At 40.2% G+C, this 26,034-nt stretch overlaps 1 protein-coding gene across 1 annotated transcript in view; it reads left to right on the top strand.

Annotated features, from left to right (window-relative positions):
• Positions 1-26,034, top strand: part of LOC121317692 (dynein heavy chain 8, axonemal-like) — a 151,382-nt gene that overhangs the window by 52,648 nt on the left and 72,700 nt on the right. Inside the window, exons 33-47 of the mRNA XM_041253848.1 lie at positions 930-1,067; positions 3,907-4,147; positions 8,379-8,578; positions 9,155-9,308; positions 10,027-10,190; positions 11,362-11,464; positions 12,614-12,718; positions 17,012-17,173; positions 17,706-17,930; positions 18,352-18,524; positions 18,901-19,079; positions 19,202-19,389; positions 21,983-22,069; positions 22,185-22,292; positions 25,014-25,148. Of these exons, the coding sequence (XP_041109782.1) occupies positions 930-1,067; positions 3,907-4,147; positions 8,379-8,578; positions 9,155-9,308; positions 10,027-10,190; positions 11,362-11,464; positions 12,614-12,718; positions 17,012-17,173; positions 17,706-17,930; positions 18,352-18,524; positions 18,901-19,079; positions 19,202-19,389; positions 21,983-22,069; positions 22,185-22,292; positions 25,014-25,148 (2,362 nt within the window). The remainder of the gene's footprint in view (positions 1-929; positions 1,068-3,906; positions 4,148-8,378; positions 8,579-9,154; positions 9,309-10,026; positions 10,191-11,361; positions 11,465-12,613; positions 12,719-17,011; positions 17,174-17,705; positions 17,931-18,351; positions 18,525-18,900; positions 19,080-19,201; positions 19,390-21,982; positions 22,070-22,184; positions 22,293-25,013; positions 25,149-26,034) is intronic.

Genomic DNA, 26,034 nt, shown 5'->3' on the forward strand with positions numbered 1-26,034 from the left:
GTACAATATAACTGGCCATTTTTGTAAAACTAGATTATCTGGCTGAAGAGTCAGGAATGTAACCCCAATTTATAACATTGTTCTTATGGGAAAATGTGCTTCGACTTACGACGCTTCAACTTATAACGCGACTTTCAGGAACCCATTGTGTCGTAAGTGCAAGGACTGCCTGTACTTCAATCGCCGCTGATTTCATCACACAATGTTAGAAGCTTGCTAGAGCTGAAAGTTGATTGGATGACTGCACTGAATCATTTGCTATTATTAGTTTAATAGCCCCTGCTACGGTGTCCATATTTGGACATTTTCGTTTCGCAAAAATAAGTCATTATGTGCTCTCTCCCTCCTCGCTCCTCTGGGGCATAGCTAACTAAACACATACACCGTTTGAGAGCTGAAAAAAGTAATTATAATACAATAATAATAATAATGATAATTAATTCATATTTCTGAAGCCGAATAATTTTTGTTTTCATGAGGTAATGATTGTAAATGTACATTTCAATGCAAGCAAACCAAGCCCAAAAAAGCTAATTAAAAAATATGCTCCTTAAAAGTACACATTCTTGTAATGTTATTTTGCACGAAAGCATATATTTTTTTTTACTTAAACACAGTAAAAAAATTGTTTTTAATTCTAAGTGAACGTACTACAAATATAGGGTGGATGGAGTTTCAGAGGAGGGAGGAGAAACTGTTTTTTTGCCTGATGTACTAATATGGACACCGTACCCTGCTATTACTCTCTTTCTGTCCTCCAGGGAGTTTGTTTTCCATTTATCAGGAAGTCCTCACTTAAACCCCTGATTTTCTTTAAAATATAATTTTTACACCACATTTAATTTAAACTTATAATAATAATAAAGTTAAAAAAAAAAAAAGAAGAATGATAAATTCAGTGCATTTCATTTTCTTGTTCTGTTCCTCAGGAAGGAACTGGGTCTCCTGCAGAAGCTTTATGGCTTGTATGACGCAGTCATGAACAAAATTAGTGGCTACTATGATCTTCTCTGGACAGAAGTAGACATTGAAAAGATTAATGCAGAGCTTCTTGACTTTCAGAACAGGTAAAAAAAAATATAAAGATTAGGTAAGTTACACCTATTGAGAAACTTTAATGAAGACATACAGTGGTAGCCATACAAAAGTTGGCACAACGACACCTTCTAGATTTATGTTACTGGTATCCTGGTGCTTGCCTATTCTCTTTACTCTTACTAGTGTCTCCCTTTTGCCTAGCAACCTCCCAAAGGCCTAGTTTAAATAGTTGATGGGCACGATCTTTGGAAGGTTTGCGCACCGCGCAGAGGGGTATGTACGTCGCAAATGGCCATTGTACTGAAACTGTGCCAAGTTGCCATATTCGAAACGTCCTTTTGTGTGGCCAACAATATTCGTGATCCTGGTATATTCAAAGGTACGCGCCAAGCACAAAACCAGGTTTGTGATGCGCAGAATAAGGATTGTAAAAGGACTGTGTTAACAATGAAACTGTGAAACATGGGTAGCATGCACCATGACCATCGACATTTGGATGTGAATGATGCAAGCCAGACCCAGCAACAGCAACCCAGACAGGCGAAGATATGCTGAAAGGGTGTACTGGCCTCGGCACACATATGAGGAGCTCAGCAATGAGCAAGTCATGTCCAAATATCGTCTCGACTGAGACATATGGACTCATCTATTTCAGATGCTGCATGATGACCTGGCCAGAACAAACCTGCGCAGTCATGCCTTGTCTGAGCAATTGGTAGTGTGTGTCTGTATGTGTATCCTGGCTACCGGGACCTTCCAGAAGGTAGCAGGTGATACAGTGGGGATCACCCAGTCATCTGTGTCCCGCCACCTCGACAGGTTCATAACTGTGTTGCTGCGACATGCTGAGGAACATATTAAATTCCCCAGTACCAGACCAAACAGGGAGGAGATAATGCAGGGTTTTTATGAGGTCGCGCTCCTGCCGTGCGTGGTAGGCGCAATTGATTTTACCCATATTGCTGTCCGGGCATCTGTTCTGGTTGTCCTGTTCTATCAGGATTCCAGTTGTATTCGGAATACTGGGAAATTTGAATATCTATTCCATGCCATTTAAACAGGGTATTATGAATGAATCTGTATTCTGTTTACCAGTATTCCGAAAACGTGATTCCAAACACCCACTTAGTATTAGGATACTATTGGAATACTAGCCCTTGTAGACACCTTATTCAGAAAACCAGTTTTTTTTTTCTAGACACGAGTCGTCGTTTTATAATCTATAATATATAAGACGACGGCTTGTGTGCCCAACAAAGCCATTTGCAAAAACTGTGCACAAATATATTAGTAATTGTATGACCCCAAACTGGTTGCTGACTATGCAGTATCTTCCTATTTATTTATTTTTAAAGTTTTTTTAGTAGATCAATATAGTCAATATGTATATTTATTATCGTTTGTTTAACTAGGTAGTCACATTGAGATTAAAATTTCTTTTACGAGTGAGACCTAGCCAAGCAGGTAGCAGCAACTCAATCGGACAACAAGAACAAATACACAATTAAATACAATTAAGACACAGGCAAATCACATTTAAAATAATAATCAAAATATACAAAAGTAGTTAACTGTTTAAAACAATTACAACTCTCAGTCATGAAATCATGCAGTTTACTCTTAAATTGCATTAAAGATATCTGGGTCTGCAGCTTTAGTTTGGGCTGGAACTCATTCCAGGACATTGGGGCATAATAAGCAAAGGATCTTTTACCAGCCTCCGTACGCACATTTGGGATTTTAAAATGGAAAAAAGAAAGATCTGAGGCTATGGTTACTGTGGGAAGCTATAAGGTATTCATTTAAATAAGAAGGTCATTCACATTGAATAGCCTTATATACCAGAATATACCAGTGCTTCAACCTGCGTAAAGCCAAAGAAGTCCAGCCCACCAAATCATATAATATACAATGATGAGTATTAAATCTTGTATTTGTAATGTACATCAGTGCTGTATGATATAGCAAGTCCAGTTTACCTAAAGTTGATGGTGATGCAAACCTATATACTGCATCAACGAAAAAACAACTTGTGCAATCACCATAGTCAATTTGTGGCAAAAACATACAAGCAATAAGCCTCTTTTTTTGTTTCCGTAATAACATATATAATATGTTTACATCATAGTGATGTTTATAGCATATTCTCATGCCCAACCTCTGTCCAGCACACTGCCTTCCTTGTTGTGCAGATGCTTGTTCTGTTCACACGGTCTGCAATGGGAGACCTGCGCTGACTCTCCAGGCGCATTCATAGTGCTGCAGGAAGAGGGCAGCAGCCCTACAATATCCGCCTGTCAGTCACAGCATTGACATGGAGAGGTGGGAAAGAGGGTATGAGGGCTTTCCCCCTCTCTGAGGGGCGGGCTTTGGGGGGTTGCTGCACCAATAAAATGACGCTCTGGGGTTCCCTCGGGTCTGCCCCCTCTCAGACGAAATGAGCCAGCCAGAATGAGCGAAATGGAAAAGAACGAGCTAAATAAATAATTGATTAAAGAAAAAAGAAAGAAAATATTATTTTTGCAGCGGGGAAAAACTTGGGCAGACCCTGATTATTGTTTAGGGTAGTGAGGGAACGCATGAGCGTAGAACGGAGACCCGGGCCATACGAGTAGCGGCGGTCGGGGTGAACGCTGCAGAGTGCAGCACCTTTGTTTTGTAGTTTTATTACTGTGTTTTATTTTCCTTTTTTCTTTCGCCTTATATCCTTTGTGATTATTATTCCCAGAGCACCTGCGAGTACACCTACATCACTGTTTGTAATTTAGATTAGTGGGTGTTTTATCTAGCCTTTTTAGGACTGTTTTTTTCAGTCCTTGGCAGCTGCATCAAGTTAAAACTCCTTTATTTGCTTGGTACTTTGCCCAGGTGCCGAAAGCTTCCAAAAGGCCTGAAAGACTGGAAGGCGTTTTTGGACCTGAAAAAGAGGATTGATGATTTCAGTGAGTCATGTCCTATCTTAGAAATGATGGCTAACAAATCAATGAAACAAAGACACTGGGATCGAATGGCAGACCTGACAGGACATAAATTTGATGTGGAGTCTGATACTTTCTGCTTACAAAACATAATGGAAGCACCGCTGCTTAAGTACAAGGAAGACATTGAGGTTAGTGAAAACTTTTTAACATTACAAGAAACTCCTAGTTTCCTAGGTCTTTCAGACCTTTTATAAGACCATGGGAGCAAGCCAGTCTCTCACTCACATTAACATAAAATCATTGCTGTAATTTGCTATAAATATATAGAACCTTAGGAAGAAGTGCACTTTCATCCTTACACATGCTATAGAAGTCATATGATGAACGCAGAGACAGTAGTGATTACTGAGGACTCCAATTGCCAGGAGCTAACTCCTCCACATGTTGTCTCTCTTAGGTAACCAATCGCTGCTTTTCCAATAATGATAATGTTTTCAATGTCTCTGCATTCATTGTGACTTCTGTAAGTGCAAAACCTACCAATTCCCTTTTAAGTACGAAACGTAACCATTACCATATGGGTATTTACCTCCTAAAGACCCCAGAACGTGAATAAAATATATAACAGCTGCTCGCAGAGCTTGTGATGCAATCATGGCCCACCCACAAGGGCATAAAAATACTGCGCTCATAGACCTCTGCTCCATTTTTCCTTTCTAGAGTGACCTAACGGATGAGCTTTGTTCAGATAAGTACTTGTTACCTATGTCTGCTATATATTTCACATTTACTGTGTTTTTACACAAAATGTATGTGATATTAAAATAATTACTGTAATAGTTTTCACTAATTACACGTAATTTGTGCACTACAGCGTGTTGCTTGTTACGTCCCACTACGGCCTTGTGCCCCACATGAAGCTAGTGCCTAAGTCGCTTCTTCCCAGGGACCAGCACAGCCGGCTGCACCTGCCATCAAAGTTGTCATTCAGAACTGGCTTGCGGAGGCTATAATAAGTTCCACCGCTCGGCGCAGAGCCTCAGACCAAGCCGCAAGGTGAGCAGCGGCCCTAGGGTTCTGCCACAGGCACAGGGCCCCTTCTTAGGGAGCCATCTGGAGTATTGGCATCAGTGAACCACAGACATATGGGTGCTTATAACTGTTCAGACCGGCTACTCATTGCACTTCAAGCTCAGTCCCCCTGCCTTTCGTGGCATGACTGCAGCATTAGTCACGCACCCACAGGATACTGCTGTGATGTCTCAGGAAGTAGCAGCTCTGCTGCAAATACGGGCTATTTGTATGGTTCACACGCTCCAGTTGGAGGATGGGTTCTACTCCATGCCCAAACGGGAAAGGCATCAGGCAGTTGCTCACACGTAACTGGCCACTGGCCACCTTCAACTGTTGGGTCTTACGGTGAATAATGCGAAGAACCAACACACGCCTGCTCAGATAACCTCCAATCTAGAAGAGACCATGCTGTCCATGCTGTCCACTCTGTCGGCGGCACAGTGCAGAGAATAGCCATCTGTTTAGAGCTATTTCAGCTCAACAGAGCGCTCACGGTAAAGCATACAAAGCACTGAAAGATGCCACTGGAGAACTACAAGAATATAAGAGACTAAAGAAGGTAGCAAAAAGAAGTGTAGCAAGAGCAAAGGAAAGAGCCTGGAAAGAATGGTATGAGAAACTTGAAACAAAGGAAGGAGAGGACCAAATCTACAAGATTGCTAAACATAGAGCGAGACAGAAAAAAGATATTATCCGGGTGGCAGTACTCAAGGATGGAGAAGGCAAAGTCTTGATTAAAGAAGAGCAGATCAAGCAAAGATGGCTGGAGTACTTCAAAAACCTGTTAAATGTAGAAAATGAGAGGGAGAACCTAATGGAGGCAGAAGTAGTGTGTGGACCAATCCAATAAATCTCAGTAAAGGAAGTGACAGAAGCTATCAAAGAGATGAAAGTGGGCAAAGCAACTGGACCATCAGGAATAGCAGCAGAACACTTTAAGAACCTCGATGAAGAGGGGATTCAGTGGCTGACGAGATTGCTAAACAATATTGCAAAGGAAGAGAGAATTCCAGAAGAACGGACAAAAAGCAGTATGGTTACCGTCTACAAGGAGAAAGGAGACCCAATGGAGTGTAAAAACTATAGAGGAATAAAACTTCTGGAACAAGGATTGAAAATCCTGGAAAAAATTCTGGACAAGAGACTCAGGAAGATAGTCAGGATTCACAACTCACAATTTGGATTCTCAGCGGGGAAAAGCACAACAGATGCTATTTTTGTGATGAGACAGTTACAGGAGAACACACTAGAGAAAGGGAAAAAGATGTATGTGGCCTTTTTGGACTTGGAGAAGGCATATGACCGTGTGCCCAGAGAGGTGGTGTATTGGTGCTTGAGGAAGAAAGGAGTACCAGAAAGCATGGTGAAGTTAGTTCAAGCAACCTATAGATATGCAACTACGAAGGTGATCACACAACGGGGAGAGACAAAAGAGTTTGAAATCACAGTTGGAGTACACCAAGGATCAGCACTAAGTCCTTTCCTTTTTATAAACATTATTGACACACTGACAGAGGAGGCAAGAACAGAAGTGCCTTGGGAACTCATCTTTGCTGATGATGTGGCACTGATGGCAGATTCAGAAGTAGAACTACAGGAGAAAGTGTTCAAATGGCAGAGGAGTCTGGAAAAGGGTGGACTGAAAATGAATGCAGAAAAATCTGAAATAATGGTAATGGAGAGAAGAGGAGATACTATGACCAATGTTGAGGAGACAAATGGAGGAAAACTGAAACAGGTTGATGGCTTTAAATACCTTGGATCAGAACTGGTAAAGGGAGGAGAAACACTGGAGGCAGTAAAACAAAGAGTGAAAGCTGGATGGAACAAGTAGAGAGAAATAACTGGAATAATCTGTGACAGGAAAACTCTTAGAAAGTTAAAGTGCAAAATGTACAAGACTGTGATTAGACCTGTACTACTATATGGAGCTGAATGCTGGGTAGTTGGAAAGAGGGAAGAGAACCTGATGAGAAGAACTGAAATGAGGATGTTGAGATGGATTCTGCAGATTTCAATGAAGGATAAGATCAGAAATGAAGAAATCCGTAGACGATGTAGGGTGGTGGATGTGGTTGAGAAGATGCGAGAGGCGAGGTTATGGTGGTATGGACATATCATGAGGAGGGACGTTGAGGAAGTAACAAAGAGGGTAATGGAATTTGAGGTGGAAGGTAACAGGGGAAGAGGCAGGCCTAGAAAGAGATGGATAGATTGTGTGAGAAAAGATATGGAGGTATGTGAAGTGAGTGAGGAAGATGTGCTCGACAGAGACAAGTGGAGAAGAGCAACCAAAGCAGCTGACCCCAGGACAGTCTGGGACTAAGGCTGTGAAAAAGAAGAAGAAGAAGAGAGCGCTCACAGTAGTGACGTTCCAGAACGTCTGCACTTGATAGCGGCAGCTTATCAAACCCTACCTTGGGTCTCCTGCGCATGCACCCTCTGCAAGCCTGGTTCAACAGCAGTGCTTTTTCAGTCCGCCTTGAACCACGACCACCTATTGACGGTGTTCGTCACTGTCTAAAGGCACTTTCTTGGTGCAGACAGCCTGCCCATCTGTGCCTGGGCATAGTGTTGGGCAGTGTCACCAGAAGGGAGGTCGTCACCATAGATGCGCTGTGTAGAATGGCACGGGGGTGTAATCCCCCTTGCACGGTCTCCACATAAAAGTTTTGGAACTGCAGGCAGTATAACTAGCCTTGCAGCATTTGTTGAAGAAGGCTGATGCAAGGTATGTTCTTGTCCATGCAGACAACACAACAGTGGTGGCTTACATCAGCCACAAAGGTGGCCTCAGGTCACCCAGTCTCCAAACGTGGCCCGTAAGATTTGCTCTGCACACGTGAGAACAACCCTTACAAATAGACATAGAGGTGAGTTTCTCCCTCAATTTTTTAACTCTAGCTACCGGTTGTTGGGGTTCCATATGGTAGTGCAGAACATAGCCTTCAACTTAGTCTTGTAGCATTCCAGTCGTTATTCGATCTTCCCTTGCAATTTCTTACTTGATAGGGAATGTTAGGTTATTTTCATAACCGTGTTTCCCTGAAATAGAAATGTAACCATTAACCATCAGAGTCGCTGCATCCATGATTGCAGCAGGCTTGAAGGAAAAATGAAGCGGAGGTCTGTGAATGCAGTACTTTTATGCCCTCGGAGGCGGGCCGTGACTGCGTCAAAGGCTCTGCGAGCAGCTTTGATATATCTTATTCAGGTTTTGGGTTCTTTAGGAGATAAATACCCATACGGTAATGGTTACATTTGTATTTCAGGGTACCAGGGTTATGATAAAAAAATGTTTTCAGTTGACGTTATTTATAAAACTATCTGTGAACCTTTTCCCAGGATATCTGTATTTCTGCTGTGAAGGAGAAGGATATTGAAGCCAAGCTTTCTCAGGTGGTGGATATCTGGTCCAGCATGACACTTAGTTTTGCAGCCTTTAAAGGTAGAGGAGAGCTAATGCTCAAAGGAACAGAGACTTCAGAGATTGTGGCAGCAATGGAGGACAGTTTAATGGTCTTGGGCTCTTTACTTAGTAATAGGTACGGACAACTGATTACAAAAAATGAGAGATTATAGGATGAAGAATTGTATATCACTATTTTTTCCCAACTTTGTATTAAAAACATAAATAAATGTTTACCTTAAAAAGAAATTCCTCTGAAGCATCAATTGACAAACTGTTTGAATAGCTATTTATCTCATTTAAAATTAATGTTACTTAAATTCAGATAACTAAAGTGCAACCTTTAAACAGAAATGTAATGTATTTTACAAATCTCAAAGAGAAAAAAAATAACTTGAATGAATTGTCCAATTTAAACACATTTTCAATTAATAATTGTACATTTAGAAGTAAGCTCTACATCATAAATATCCCCCATAACAACACTGAACTAAACACCATTCAATATGTGTCAAGTTTGGTAGGCTAGCTTTGCAGTACAGCAATCCTAGAATCATTATCTGTTAATTATAGATATGTTATTTGAATTTATTGCTAAACATTGAAGTGGTAGTTCATGAATCAATATGAGTAACATCTAACCCAGTGCACTGCAAATTGGTAATATAATAATATAGGGGCTACAATAATTTTTTTTTGCCCTGGTTTGCAGGTACAATGCACCCTTCAAGAAGGATATCCAGAACTGGGTTTCCAAGCTTTCCTCTTCCACAGATATCATCGAACAGTGGCTTATAGTACAGAATCTGTGGGTGTACCTGGAGGCAGTCTTTGTTGGTGGAGATATTGCAAAGCAACTTCCACAGGTAACATAACACTAAATTACTTACTAGGGCTAAATTAGACAATAATCATATTAATATTATCTTGGTCAATGTAATATGAAAAATCTATTTGTTTCTGAACTTATCCAAATGGCGTTCCTGTCGTTGAACTTAAATGTAGCACCTGTGTTTTGTCTTCAACATCAACAAGTTAATGAAGCCACAATCTTAATTCTTTTCAGACCTATGTTGTGCAGTTGTCAACAAAGATATTGCTTCAGAATTATGGTATTCAGAAGTGGTTGTTTTTCTTTATTTGCACTGACTGCTCTCAAAATTATGTGACAAACTAATCTGCCATGTTGTGTTCTTTTTAATTGTGTACAATTTATAGATTTATTGTTTTACATGAATTGCTGCAATTTTTAATTATTATTAAAGGAAAGGTTCATGAAAGCCTTCCAGAGCCACACATTTCAAAGCATACCATGAGTTGTTTTATGTAAGAAATTTGTGGGGGTGAAATAACATGCAGTACAGCTTACGATGTGCTTTGAATTATGTGGCTCTGATAGGCTATTGTAAACTTCTCCTTTAACTGTATACCAGGTATTGCAAATGTGTATGAAGTTAAAAACATGTTTCTTTTAATGTATGTTCATTGTACCCTCCTAACGCATGATTTAAGATTTGGAGACAATATAATATCAGTGAACCAAAGACTTAATGTCTTTATTTTTTTTAAATAAAATTTTTTCAGGAAGCAAAACGATTCCAGAACATTGACAAGTCCTGGATAAAAATAATGCAGCGTGCACATGAAATACCTAATGCTGTCCATTGCTGTGTTGGTGACGAGACGATGGGACAGCTTTTACCTCATTTGCAGGAGCAGCTTGACCTCTGCCAGAAATCTCTAACTGGGTAAGCAATATTTTATTGATACTGCTGTTGCATCTATACTAGACTGCAAGTGCACTTTCAGAATTAGTTTAGTTGGTAAGAAACTATGCATATTACTATCTACAGATGTTTTCTGGTTGACAAAGACCTAATGCTTTGAGATATTGGCTTCATAATTGGTATACTATGCTCTGTGATTCCCCAGGTCAAATTAATTACATTGTGGCAGTATTTTTACAAAGCTGTTGCCAACAGTCTCCAAGCTTCATATTTCAGAGACCTTTCGAGGCAGTGACTTGATACTGGCAGATTTATACAAATATTGCCTGGTAAATGTGTTGGTGACCATGACATACACCACTGACTTTTGAGGGTTTTTTTTGTATTCTAGTATAACAGCAATTTGATTACATGATTACAAATGTGAATAAGCCTTTTATACTCAAATCATCAGTGACTGGTCTTGCTTAAACTTCCCCAGCTGTGTCAAAAGTCAATCAGTCAATCAATCAATATTTATTTTATATAGAGCCTTTCATAGTGGACCACCATCACAAAGAACTTTACAAGATAGTGAGGCACTATGCATAATACATTAAATACATGGAATAGTATATTAAGTACAAACAGTAAAAAACAAATGCAAATACATTAAGTACAGGCATAATACATTAAATACAAGGCTAGGATGTGAATTCTAAACATTGTGGATGCTTGTGTAATACAGAATCATACGAATAAGATGGAGTGAAATAGCCATTTAGACAACAGCTAATAACAGATATCGGGCATTGAAAGCAAGAGAGAAAAAGTGTGTCTTGAGAATTGATTTGAAGTTGCCGATTGTGGGAGCTACATGCAGTAAATCTGGGAGAGAGTTCCAGGGCCAGAGTCGGGGCCATGAAACTAAAAGAGTGCTCTCTGAGCGTGTGCACTTTTGCCTGGGTATAACAAGCAAGCCAGAGTGAGAGGACCTCAGCTTGCTTGCAGAGACATAGCGTGTCTGCAGGTTTGAGAGATACCTGGATCTGTGTGATGAAGGACAGGTTCCAGAGATCCCAGTATACTTCTGAAGGCAGTTGAGAAGAATGCTATGATCTATGGTATCAAAAGCAACAGTTAGGTCAAGGAGGACAAGTCAACAGTGACATGGTAAAGTGTTAACCAATGCTTTGTTTGATGATCTGTACAGGTACCTTGAGCGAAAGAGGCTGCTGTTTCCTAGATTTTTTTTTGTATCTGACCCAGCACTTTTGGAAATCCTTGGACAAGCCAGTGATTCACACACCATTCAGGTAAGTTTACTACTTTACTTTTCTGTAGCTAATGCTATGAGTGCTGATAGAATGGCACATGGTGCATATTTTAAGGCACATATGCTTATCACATGCCAGTCTGAGAGCTTGAATTATTTAGCTTATTTTGTTATAACCAACAGTAACAATACTCTTCTTGTTCTTGTGATACCTGCTTCTTTTTTTGTGTTAAATTTAGAGTGACCAGTTATTATTTTTATTTATTTTTCCCCCAGTTTGGACTGTCCAATAATGTTTTCCCAACACAGCACGGTCGTTCTGAGGGTGTGTAAGTGTCCTCCGATCTCATAAGCCTAAAGCCAGAATCGCTTTCCCGAGCAGAAGTGGACGGGCTACTGATCCCAGAGAACAGAGATCATTCTTTGTGCTCATATCTCGCCAGTAGGGTTAGCTGTTGGGCGATGAGGAGAAGCAATCCATGCCAGTTTCCTATCCCCCACCCCGGGAGCGTCAAAGCCAATGTGACGGCCCTTTCGTAGTCCCCACCAAAGTTCGGCCTCTTTGTACAGCCCGGGCGCGAACTGGTACCGTCCAAGCTATGTGACTCATCCTGCACGCCCAGTGGCAACGTTTTAACTGGATGAGCCACTCTGGGACCCCCGATACTTTTTTGATCATCACACTGACTAATAAAATCCTGTCATACTCCCTGTTAAAAACTACGACGTGCAACTGAATAGCGTTGTAATCTTTCTACATGTTATTTGTATTTTTCACTTAGCATTCTGTTCCTTTTTTTTTATATGGAAATAGTTCAATCAATCATGTGCAATATTACAGCCATGCATGCTGGAAAATAAAATTAATATGTTGTGGCATACATTTCTATTCAATAGTTACAACAACGACAATAAACATACCCCAAACTAATAAAGAGACAATAAATGTTTCCTTTATTATGCTGTTGAGTTCTAAAGTACCTGAATTGGGAAGCTATTTTTTCAGTAGTTTATACAGTCATTATACAGTATCCTTCATCAGCATCACCTGCACTAGTATTCTTGAATTTTGGGCTGGTATTTTTTGAAGCTCAGGATGGGGTGCTAAATCTTAGAAACTTAGAAACTTAGAAACCTAGAAACCAGCCCCCCGCCCTCCCCCTTTAATCTTTTGAAATCTTGCTTGCAGGCGCATCTTCTTGGAGTATTCGACAATGTGAATGAAGCAGAGTTCCATCCGAAGGATTATGACCGGATTATCTCCGTCATTTCGAGGGAAGGAGAAAAAATACCAGTAATTTGACTTTTTTTTATTTGGGTGGGATTTAAAACAGGTTCCCCAGGTTTTTTACACCAGCAATTCTGTTAAAATATCTTCCTAACCACCTTCTGGTGAAACACTGTATTTCCGTACCCTATGTAGTGACCTCAATTTTAATGTACTTTATAAAGCCATTTTTTTGCCATAGAAATAGCTGGCCATAGCTGTATTTTATAAAGGGATCCTCAGTTTTTTCACTGGTGAATCACATTTCATGCATAGTTCCCTTTCAAGTACAAAATGTAACCATTACCTAATGGATGTTTACCTCCTAAAGACCTTGAAACCTGAATATTATATATCAAAGCTGCTTGGCCAAGCCTGTGATGCAATCAATCTGTAATTGTGTTATTACTGTTTTCTGTGGAGAAATATTTTTCTCTTGTATTTTCTGTGTTTTTTTGTTTTTTTTACAGAAATACGTACACAGCTGCACTGGACCGAGATACGCACTTCGGATTGAGATTGCTTTCAGTCTCATTCCACAGTATCTCGTTGCTTCAAAATTATGAGGGCTGTTACTACCTCTAAGAAGCACACTTCCCTCAGTCTTATGTGGGTACTGTGTGGTTTTGCCAGTAGCTTGTACAGGTGCTAAAGTCACCGAAGCGGTAACAAACCGAACTGGTACCATCACGGTTCCCACCCGCTACTGACCAGTGCTTACATCCCTGGTCCGGTACCAAGCCAGTCTTGTTCGGGACTTGACCCACCCCGTTGCAGACTTTGGTAGCACCTGAACATTGTTTACTGCACACTGCATTGCTACTTTTATCATGCCTGGGTTTTATCCCTGCAACACATGCAAGGCCAGTCTGCCTGTTGAAGACAAGCATGGCAGATGCTCTTCCTGCCTAGGGCCAGAGCATGCCAAGGAGGCACTGACTAACTGCAGTTTCTGTGAGTTTTGTGCATCTTTCCCCAAGCGCATACTTGGGAAACATCTCTCCCATGGCTCTACAGAGCACTCTATGTCCCTTACATCTGCACAGCACTCTTCCCCATCACCCTCTGGTAGAGAGGTGGCTGCATTCTCACCCCATAGCTTTGTGCCAAGGGAGATCACCCAGGAAAGTAGCAAATGCAGGAAGCCATCTTCATGGTTTTCCTGATCCTCTGCCTCTACTTCTCCCCCAAGGAAAGAGAAGAAAAGTCACTGTTCCAAGCAATTGGCAGACACAGAGCAGATGGAAAAGCTCTGGGCAGCAGTTTCCCATCAAGGAACGGTGCTCACAGAGTTACTGCTTGAAAGGGCAGGCGGCGCTGAACGGTCTGTCCCCTTGAGGCCCCAGGGGGCTATGAGCCCAAATTGGCAACAGGATGATGTGCTGTCCATCGCTGCCTCTGCGGAGGTAGGCGAACCAGAGCTGACATTCACATCTGAGAATGTGGAGTCAGACAGCACATCCCCTGCGGTTAAGCTCTCCTTTTTGGCAGAGCTTCTGCCGCTGATCAGGAGGGCCACTGCAGTCTTGCAAGTGTCCTGCCTACTTTGGGCTTCAGTTGCCGCTTTGGTACAGGTGCCTAATTTAGTGTCCCAACAAGCAGGGCCAGGTCTCGGAGGTGATCCTCAAGCATGCCTATTCAGGCAATGCATTCGCCGCATGACTGGGCAACTGTAATAATATTCTGGTAGCCTACCAAGGGTACATAAGGACCTTTTTATTTGATTGTGTTACATGTTCCCATGTGTTCCCATGTGTTGCTCTCGCCGCATGCTGCAATCCACAAAGGAGTTGGTTCCCAAATATGCAAAAAGCCAGCTCACACCTTCGCAGACAGCTTCCTATTTATCAGTGAAAGCGGCTTTCTTGCTCACTATTACACCTGCTAAGTGGGTGAGTGAGATGCAAGCCTTTTCAGTTGCAAAAGCCTGCTTAATTTTTCCAGAAGCCAGGGCGAACTTCGCACTTATCCTGCTTTTTTGCCAAAAACCATCTCAACATTCCACATAAACATAAACAAATTTTTTAACCCTAGCTACTTGCTACTACGATTCCTAATGGTAATGCATAAGGCAGCCTCTCGGCTTAACCTTGTAGCATTCCAGTTGTTCTGCAATGTTGCCCTTGCGACGGCTTGGGTATACTCACCCATTAGGTAATGGTTACATTTTGTACTTGAAAGGGAGTGTTACTGCATCACAGGCTTGGCCAAGCAGCTTTGTATATGATATTCAGGTTTCGGGGTCTTTAGGAGGTAAGCACCCAAAAGGTAATGGTTACATTTCTATTTCAGGGAACCAGGGTTATGATAATAACCTTTTTATTTTCAGTGGTTCATGGGTACTGTAAATGACTAATTAATGTATTTTGGTTCTTTTTTTTTTTTTTTACACAAATTGGAGTAACAAAAAATGTATGTATTTTTTAAATTGTTAACTAGATCACTTTGCAACTTACAAGATGTGCTGTTGGTCTGTTTGCAGAAATACACAGTAGGGGTGTGCTTTAAAAAAAATTGAAGTTGTTACGTATTAATAGAATAGAACTCAACACAAAACAATGCCGTCCCTTGCTTTCCCTTGTTTACACAATTATTGAGTATCAGTCAATAAAAATTTAGTAAGAGCCTGTCATGATCAAATTAACAAAAACTAATTTATATTTTATAAATGATTATTTGTCTTACCTATCTTTTATCCTTTTGATAAGAAATTAAAAAAATGGCACGTTCCTTAGAAATGCGTCATATCTCTGCAGTTAATTGTTGGATTGTAGTCCTGGGCAAACTCGACAAACAAAAACTTGCTACACTAGTACAGCAGTAAAAAGTGCCTCCAATCGGCTTTTAAAACACACAGGAGCAGATGTACTAAGATGGGTCAGTTGCAGAGCAAACATACCACAATTTGCATTTCTGTTGCAACAAATCGCAAACTATACATTTTGTCGTATGTACAGTAGTCCCTGCATATAGGAACACCTTTTAAGAGAACACTTCACCTAAGGGAACACCCTTGTAGTGAAACAGATTTTTACCATTGTAAATGCTCCGGCTAAAGGAACAGGAATTTTGCCTAAAAGAACACCTTCTTGGCACCAATAGCGATTTGTTCACAATGGATACAGTACTGTTTTGTAAAAGTGACTTGTCATCACGAGAGTGTCTTGAGGGACACTGATTGTTTTATTAAATCTTTCCAGAACTGACATCATACCATTTAATTATTTTGTATTCTGATTTCCACAAGTGCACCTCATCGCTACAAAACAAACGTCAAAATGTGCCACTGTTTCTCTTGCTAATCAAAGTTGGAAATTGTTCAAGCTCTTCAAAAAAACTTAAATCAGACACAAGTCTCTGAGCAATTTGCTGTTTCCTGTTCTGGTGAGTTGCTTTACCATTCTGTTTAAAAAATGTCACATTTTTCAATTTTTGGTAAGTACATGGAAAACTACAAAGCGGTATGCACTCGCTAACCAAGGGGGCATGACTTAAGGTACAAATAGGGGACGTGGCTAGGTGATCTGCTCCTTTGTGTGGTTAAATGCTGAACCGGAAGGAGAAACGTATTGGTATCGTGAGTGTTTTGTTTGCTTTGTCTTGTCTAAAATCTACTTGTTTGCTGTTATTAGATGGCTAACACGATCCGGAGCTGTTACAGGCCAGCACAAAACCTGGACAACACTGCACCTTGTTCACGATAAATTGTATTTTCACCACGAGCACTATAGCACTCACTTTGGACTTGTGACTGTGTTTGTGTATATTGTGTGTATTTAAATACTGTGTGTGTTGTTTCGGGACTGAACCCCGTGGATTTAACTGAGCAATACACATCGTTGTGTATTGCCAGTTCTTATTATTATTTACTGTTGTCAAGTGACGTTGGATTACAAATAAAACCATCATTTCACCAGTAACTTTGTTGTTTGTCATTATCTGAAGTACTGCATCAGCTCTACACCTGCACACTGCAAACCACTTTGCCAGTGATGTATAACTTGTGGCCATAGCTGTATAGTATTAACCTTAGGCATTAACAAAAGCATATAAAATAACATTAAAAGTGCCTTTTGTAAATGTAAACATCGTCATGTTTTTGCTACAGAAAATTGTACTCTGCAGAAGGCACTAGATGCAACACTTTTGTTGGTTTAGTTTCATATACAATTTTTACTTTTTTGAAGTTATGGATGGGTGATAAGTTATGGCCAATTACAACAGATCTTTTCTGTATGATGAAAGTAAAATTTAAATATTTACAATTTCTTCAGCTAATCATTGTGAGTATGTAGAACTAATTATTATTTTTCTTTCTAGCTAGACAGTCCAGTAATTGCTAGGGGGCCTGTAGAACTCTGGCTGGCAGAGCTTTTACAGCAGCAGCAAATCTCATTGCATTCGGTCATTAAATCAGCCTATATGCAGATCAATGACTCTGGATTCCAGCTACTCAGCTTCCTTTATCAGTTCCCGTCACAGGTAGGTGACCTCAGTGTGTTTCACGCTACACATGGGTTTGAGACATGGAATGGGTGTCCTCACATTGGGCCTTGTTTTCTATTGTGTGGTAGTTATGAAGGCATGACTTTCTTAGTTAAGTGAATTTTAAAATTGAAGTTATTTCCAGATTAGAAGCTGATTCTAGATTATTTTGCATATTCTCTAAATTAACCTAATTATATTAATTGAAGAGATATTTTTTGTATTTAATTTTGTGTTCAGCTTTCAACAATTTAATAGCAATCTACAGTAAGTGGAAATATTTTTAAGGAGAGCTGGTACCTTACGAGAGTGTGTTCAAAATTCAAAGACTGCCCTGTTCCAACCAGGTGTTCTATCATTGACTTAGAAAACACAGTAAAATTCAAAGACCAAGCGGGATGGATCAGAATTCACTAAAGATCAGAACAGGGTAATTTTGGCTTGTGGTATTGAGGTATACTGTAGAAAGGGTTTCTGTTTGTTTTAATTTGTATTAGCATTTTTTACAACTTGTATGTTGCTTGGACAGGTTGGATTACTAGGAATTCAGATGTTGTGGACAAGAGATTCAGAAGAAGCCCTAAACAATGCAAAAGATGATAAGAAAATAATGCCACTAGCAAACCAGAAGTTCCTGGACCTGCTCAACACACTTATCAGCCAAACAACACACGATTTAACCAAATTTGATAGAGTGAAGTTTGAAACCCTCGTTACAATCCACGTGCACCAAAGGGATATCTTTGATGACCTGGTACAATAACATATCTTATTTATATTTCTAACAAATAGTTTAAAAGTGATCAGTCAAGGTGTATTTATTGAAGTAAGGCCCAATGATATGTAGTGAATAGGTATTAAGAATCACATTTCTTTCTGTATTGCTAGCAATAAACAGTGGTGCACTAGATTGTGCAGACTGTTAAAGCCTGGGTTATGTCAGACAACAAGAACAGCACTTTAACACACACATGTAATTTGAAGTTACTTTGTCAGTAATACATGTATACTGAAGCTTTTAGAAACAAATACTGCAGAACAAAATGTCAAAATAGGTCCCAAAAGTTAGTGCCAAGTGATCTTAATAGACAGACCAATGCATTTGTGGTTATTGTATCATTAATGTAATCACATTAAATTACGAACATAACCCTATTTAAACATGTTTCTTTTAGGTGAAAATGCACATCCGGTCTGTGACAGATTTTGAATGGCTGAAACAAAGCAGATTTTATTTCAAAGATGACGTGGACCAGGTCATAGTGTCTATTACTGATGTGGATTTTGTGTATCAGAATGAGTTTCTGGGCTGCACTGACCGCCTGGTTATCACCCCTTTAACAGACAGGTAAGAGACACCCATCACAGTGCTTTTACATCTTCATTCTCAAACAGAAAGGGTCATTTAAGAAAGGGATATTTTGAAGAGCTTTAAATGTAACTTCCTTGTAAAACACAGATCTAGACATATTACATAAAGTCAGCCTAAATCATTAAAAAAAAAAAATCTTTTGCTAGCATTTTTACATTCCGAAATAGGTATCTCTAACAAGGTTGGAGAGCAAGAGAGCTAGTGCTTCTTGCAAAGGCAAACACAAGAATTGTGAGGATTACCACATTAGGAGACAATTCAAATGTAGTTCCGTCTTGTTTTTCCTACTGACACTCATCAAACACAATATGATATCCTATTTAGCTCCTTGCACTCATTTATCTGTGTTTAGGTGCTATATAACCCTATCCCAGGCTTTAGGAATGAGTATGGGAGGTGCTCCAGCAGGGCCAGCTGGAACTGGAAAGACTGAAACAACCAAAGACATGGGAAAGGCCCTGGGGAAATATGTGGTGGTGTTCAACTGCTCAGATCAGATGGACTTTAGAGGACTTGGCAGGATTTACAAAGGTTGTAATTTATTGCAAAGTTACACCCAAGCAGTGTTTGTGTGGGTTTTTATGTGATCAGTACTAGATGATCAGTATAGATGTCAAAAATATTTATTGCCATTTTGTGTTTCTCTGCCTTAGGCCTTGCTCAGTCAGGCTCCTGGGGCTGCTTTGATGAGTTTAACCGAATTGATCTGGCTGTGCTGTCTGTAGCAGCTCAGCAAATTTACATTGTCTTGGTAGCACGAAAGGAGCGTAAAAAACAGTTTATATTCACAGACGGAGACTGTGTAGACCTGAATCCAGAGTTTGGATTATTCATTACTATGGTAAACTATACAGAAGTTCCCTTTCAAGTACGAAGTGTAACCATTACTGAATGGGTATTTTCCTCCTAAAGACCCGAATCATGAAAACAACTAGGACTACTTGACACATTTCAAAAAGGACAGCGAGACTCCTCAGGCTTTTAAATGTTGTGTGAACACATTTAGTAATAGACGTTGGGGATACCAAAAAATAAAGCAGAATGGCTCCCAACACTGGTTCCCTGAAATAGAAATGTAACCATTACTGAATGGGTATTAACCTCCTAAAGAACTGAATCCTGAATACTTTATACCAAAGCTGCTCTTTGAGCCTGTGACACAGTCATGACCCTGCCTCCGAGGGATCAAAAGGACTGCACACAGATCTAAGCGCCATTTTTCCTTTCAAAACTGACCCGATGAGAGAGACTTGTTCATATAAGTAGATTACTGCTTATATATGTTATATTTCACATTTTATGTGTATTTACACATTTTGTATGTGATAATTAAACCAATCGCTTTAATATTTTTCCTATGTGTGCACTACAACCTGCTGCCAGCAGCTGGAGTCGCTCCTTCCCAGGGACCCAGCAACATAAATCGGCTGACATTGTTCTCTCAACCCAGGCTGCATAGCTCCGGTTGCAGCTTATTTTCGTTTTTTGTAAAGAAAAAATGTATCATTGTGTTATTTCTGTGTTTTACAGATACCACACGCAGGCCTGTGTGTAACGTGATGCTTAGCACCGACCCAGTGTTAAATACACCGAACTGATGCTGAACTGACCCGGTCCTGTCCTGTTACCGACCCAGTTTTAACCTGGTGCTGAATCACCGAACCTGTACCAAAGTAACTGATCCAGTGCCGAACCAACCAGGTTCCAAACTGGTACCGAACCGTTGTCAAAGCCACCTCATCATTACCAAACCGAACCTATGCCTACCAGGTTCTGAACCTGTACTGAACCAGAACGGACCCAGTTCCAACCCGGTGCCGCGGTCACCAAACCGGTACTGAAAAAGTCCTGCTCGGGTCTTGATATATAAGCAGAATGAGGCAGTAGCTGTACCACACATATACTGTACACTGCATTGCTTGCTCCTTGCATCATGCCTGGTTTCTATCCCTGTAAGACATGTAAGGCCAGTCTACCTATGGAGGACAAACACGGCAGGTGCTCTTCCTGCCTATGGACAGAGCATGCCAAGGAGGCACTGGTTAATCGCAGCTTCTGTGAATTGTGTGCCCCTTTCTCCAAATGCATGCTTGAGAAGTGATTGTCGTGCAACTCTAAGGACCGTTCTGCAATCCTATCTCCTGCTCAGCACTCTCCCCCATCACACACTTATTGGAGAGGTTGCTGCATCCTTGCCCCATGGCTTTGCACCAAGGGAGAGCGGACGATGCACCTGGGAAAGTAGCCCAGGCAGGAAACCGTCTTCACAGTCTTCCTCATCCTCCTCAACCTTCCTTTCCCCGTGGAAGAGGAAGAAGAGTCGCACATTCCATGCAATTGGCAGACTCGGAGCAGATGGAGAAAATTTCCACTAGGGAACTGTTCTTTCTGAATTGCTGCAGGAGCCTGCTCAGCCCATGGGGCTGTGAGCACAGATTGGCCACAGGAGGATATACTGTTCCATAGCTGCCTGTGAGGAGGTGGGAGAACAGAAGCTGGCCTTCCCGTCTGAGGACGTGGAGTCGGATGGCACATCCACAGTGGTAAAACACTCCCTGTCAGCAGAACTCATACCACTAATCAAGAGGGCCACAGGGGAAACAAGTCATTCCATTTTTGATGATGAGCCTACTACCTCTCCCATATTCCCCCGTTCACCTGGATTGTCTGTATGAAAATCCAGTCTCCCTAGGACCATCCGGCAACAGCTCCTGCTGTTTCCTGTACTATGGACACCCTATATAGGGTGCATGATATGGAAAAGCTGGCCGTGGACCATTTTCCACTGGTTGAGGCTTCCATTGCTGCCTTGGTCCATGCACCTATTTTGGCACTGCTATCCAAGGACGCCGCCTGCCCTAACAAGCAGTACCAGGTTTCTGAGGTGATCCTCAAAAGGGTTTATTCAGCCGGGGTGTTTGCCGCATTGCTAGGGAACTATACCAGCGTCCCGGTAGCTTACCAGTCGCATTTGCTGCCATTCTGCTTTATTTTTTGGTATCCCCAACGTCTATTACTAAATGTGTTCACACATTTAAAAGCCTGAGGTGTCTCACTGTCCTTCTTGAAGTCTATCTAGTATTCCTAGATATTTAGCACGTTTTTATTTTAAATGGTATACTGCAGAGTAGACAAACAGCATCAGTAATATACACGTTTGGTACCTTTTATATGACACTTCAATCAATCCAAAAACAAATCTTTATATGTTCTGTGTCTACAAACACTTGCACAGCATAGCATATCTGCATGTTTGATGATCATAGTAATCTGTCTTGAGAGCTTCCTGTGTGTGTTATAAACATCTAATTCTAGGACACAAATATGTACAGATTTAAAAAACCTTATGGAACTATCTTCCAGATGCAGATCTTGATATTTGACTGAAGTAAAGTATGTTAAAGATGTAACACATTTAATTTCTCTATTTACAGAACCCTGGATATGCTGGGCGTCAAGAACTGCCAGAAAATCTTAAAGTTCAGTTTAGGACAGTATCTATGATGGTTCCTGACAGACAGGTGGGCTGCTGAAAAATGAATAGATGTCATTCTGATTGTGGCTCTGTCTGTGTGGTATATATTTTTAATATATGGAAGAAATACTTTTATATTGTCGTGACATGGTGTGTTTCAGATTATCATGAGGGTGAAGCTGGCTAGCTGTGGATTTATAGAGAATGTTATACTGGCCCAGAAATTCTATGTCCTGTACAAACTATGTGAGGAACAGCTAACTAAACAGGTACAGTAGAGTAGGGTTGATCTAAAAGTTGATAGGATGATTTGAAAGTTGCTTAAATAGCCCCACAAATGAACCCTTCCTCTGAAGTTCTGTTTGCTTGTTAATCATTGTTCAGCCTAGGTCCCTACTTAAGAATATAAGAAAATTTACAAATGAGAAGAGACCATTCAGCCTATCTTGCTCATTTGGTTGTTAGTAGCTTATTGATCCCAGAATCTCATCAAGCAGCTTCTTGAAGGATCCCAGGGTGTCAGCTTCAATAACATTACTGGGGAGTTGGTTCTAGACTCCGATGATTCTCTGTGTAAAAAATGTGCCTCCTATTTTCTGTTCTGAATGCCCCTTTATCTAATCTCCATTTGTGACCTCTGGTCCTTATTTCTTTTCTCAGGTTGAAAAAGTCCCTTGGGTTGACATTGTCAATACCTTTTAGAATTTTGAATGCTTGAATCAGATCGCTGTATAGTCTTCTTTGTTCAATACTGAATAGATTCAATTATTTTAGCCTGTCTGCATATGACATGCCTTTAAAACCTGGAATAATTCTGGACACTCTTCTTTGCACTCTTTCAAAAGCAACAATATCCTTTTTGTAGTGAGGTGACCAGTACTGAACACAATATTCTAGATGAGGTCTTATTAATGCATTATAAAGTTTTAACATTACTTTCCTTGATTTAAATTCAACACTTTTCATTATATATCTGAGCATCTTGTTGGCCTTTTTATAGCTTCCCCACGTTGCCTAGATGAAGACATTTCTGAGTCAACATAAACTCCTAGGTCTTTTTCATAGATTCTTCTTCAATTTCAGTGTCTCCCATATGGTATTTATAATACACATTTTTATTGCCTGCGTCCAGTGCCTTACACTTTTCTCTATTAAATGTCATTTGCCATGTGTCTGCCCAGTTCTGAATGCTGTCTAGATCATTTTGAATGACCTTTGCTGCTGCAACGCTGTTTGCCACTCCTCTTATTTTTGTGTTGTCTGCAAAGTCATTAATGTAGATTTAAGAATAGCAAAGGATCTAATACTGATCCCTGTAATATTCCACTGGTTACCTTGCTCCATTTTGAAGTTTCTCCGCTAATCAGTACTTTCTGTTTTCTACATGTTAACCACTCCCTAATCCATGTGCATGCATTTCCTTGAATCCCAACTGCGTTCAATTTGAGAATTAATCTTTTATGCAGGACTCTGTCAAAAGCTTTCTGGAAATCTAAATAAACCATGTTGTATGCTTTGCAAATATCCATTGCCTGGAGGTCGCCGGTTCAAGTCCAGGTTATTCCACTGCCGAACGTGGACGAGAGTTCCCAGGGGCGGCGCACAATTGGCTGAGCGCCACCCGGTGAGGGGCCTTAGGTCGGCCAGAGTGTCCTTGGCTCACCGCGCACCAGCAACTCCTGTAGACTGGCTGGGAGCCTGCAGGCTTGCCTGTAAGCTGCCCAGATCTACGTTGTCCTCTGACGCTGTAGGTCTGGGTTGGCTGCATGGTGGGCCTGCAGTGAAAAGAAGCAGTTGGCTGACGGCACACGCTTTGGAGGAGTGTGTGTTCGTCTTCACCGCTCCTTAGTCAACACGGGGATGGTAGCGGTGAGCCGAGACTAAAAAATACAATTGGATATTACAAATTGGGAGAAAAACGGGTAAAAAAATAAAAAATAAAAATCAAGCAGATTAGTTAGACACGATCTCCCTTTCCTAAAACCATGCTGACTGTCTCCCAGGATACTGTTACCATAAATGTAATTTTCCATTTTGAATCTTATTATAGTTTCCATAAGTTTACATATAATAGAAGTCAGGCTTATTGGTCTGTAGTTACCTGGTTCGGTTTTGTCTCTTTTTTGTGGATTGGTATTACGTTTGCAATTCTCTAGTCTGTACAACCCCTGTGTCAAGAGATTGTTACATGATCTTGGTTAGCAGTTTGTAAATAACTGCTTTAATTTCTTTGAGTACTATTGGGAGGATCTCATCCTGCCAATGGGGATTTTTTTATTTTAAGAGCTCCTAGTCCCTTTGACACTTTTGCCGCTGTTATGTTAAAGTTATTTAAAACTGGATAGGAACAGGTCAGCATGTGGGTCATGTTGTCCATATTCTCCTTTGTAAAAACTATATTTGCTATCTTTTTCTCTTCGTCTATGATTTTGCTATTTGGATTTCTTAGACATTTTACCTCCTGTTTGAATGTTCTCTTGCTGTTATAATTTTGGAAAAACTTTTTGGAATTAGTTTTTATCCCTTTTAGCAATGCTTATTTCTATCTCTCTCTTGGCCTTTCTAACTTCCTTTTTGACTTGTGTTTGCTTCCAGCTGTTAACCAACCTCAACATCAGTTATGTATAAAATCTGAATGAAAACAATGTTCTTAAGTCTGATTTTATGATGTAGAAGAAGATATAATTGAATCTTTTAGTTTTCATGTCTCAGCATTTTATAGTGTTCATCTTTTTTTTTTAATTCTTCTTCTGGTTCCGTGGTGTCCCACTTGAATCTTGTTTGGAAATTTTAATGTTCTGAGATTTTGTAGCAAATCAAGTTAAATGGAGGCAGGTTCCAAATTATTTCCTATCCAAAATCTCTATAAAATACTTCTATCACTGGATATGAAGAGTTACCTAAAACACACAAGTTCCTGATGGTATTGGTTTTGCTCTAGCTAAATTAAACACCATGGTTTATTCTTTTATTTTCCTGCTTCCCTACAGGTCCATTATGACTTTGGTTTGAGAAACATCTTGTCAGTGCTGAGGACACTTGGAGCACAGAAAAGGGCTCGTCCTTCAGACTCTGAGTCCAGTATTGTAATGAGAGTTCTGCGAGACATGAACCTGTCCAAACTGGTAATTGAGAAACTAACCAACCTTCAATTGTAATTAGAACATAACAATGCACTACATGTGGATGTATTCAAGGATGTGTTCTGTATATCCCATTCAGTCCTGATTAAACTTCAGATTGTAGTTCTTTAGAATGGAGTTTAGCACCTTGTTGGGTCGCATTATGTCACCATGGCCGTGTCTGGTGTGAATGAGCCTGTATGCAGTACATGTTCTAAAGTGAAATTGCAGTGCCTTGGTTAAAATCTGCAAGCAAATACACCAGTTGGAGTGCTTTGACACCTTTATTCTCAAGCAGAAAGGGTAGTTCAACACAGATGTAGTGATATTACATAAATTCAGTCTAAATTCTTCGCTGAAAAATATATTTAATAGATGTATTATTTTATAAAATTATTTCCATATGGTTCTATCTGTGTGTTATATATTATAAATAATATATACGGTTCTCTGGAGAATACTTTTATACAGTCATGTCATGTTGGTAGGCTTCAGATTATGAGGAAGGTGAAGTTGGCTTTATTAAAATTAAAAGCAATCCATAAACAAAGATGTCTAAGAAATGTCAGAATCTGAATGGGAAGTTGCATCAATCCATTGCAGCTTGCACTCAATGTATTCCTTTGTATTTGTATTCTCTTGTATACAAACTTCTACTAATTGTGATTGTTCTTGTTTTTATCAACACCCAGCAGTTATTAAACAGTAACCAAAGTTCCTAGAAATAGAGTAGGTCTCTGTTTTTCAGGAGCTTCTTGACTTGTCCTGCTCTGCTTAGCAACTGAGAACTGATCAAAATCTAAATATGGATATGGCTATAAGAAAAATAAGATACAAAACACTCAAAACAGATATTAACAAAGTACCAAAGCACTTTAGTATAACAGTA

Source organism: Polyodon spathula, chromosome 6, assembly GCF_017654505.1.
Source record: "Polyodon spathula isolate WHYD16114869_AA chromosome 6, ASM1765450v1, whole genome shotgun sequence".
In the NCBI taxonomy this organism is placed as follows: domain Eukaryota; kingdom Metazoa; phylum Chordata; class Actinopteri; order Acipenseriformes; family Polyodontidae; genus Polyodon; species Polyodon spathula.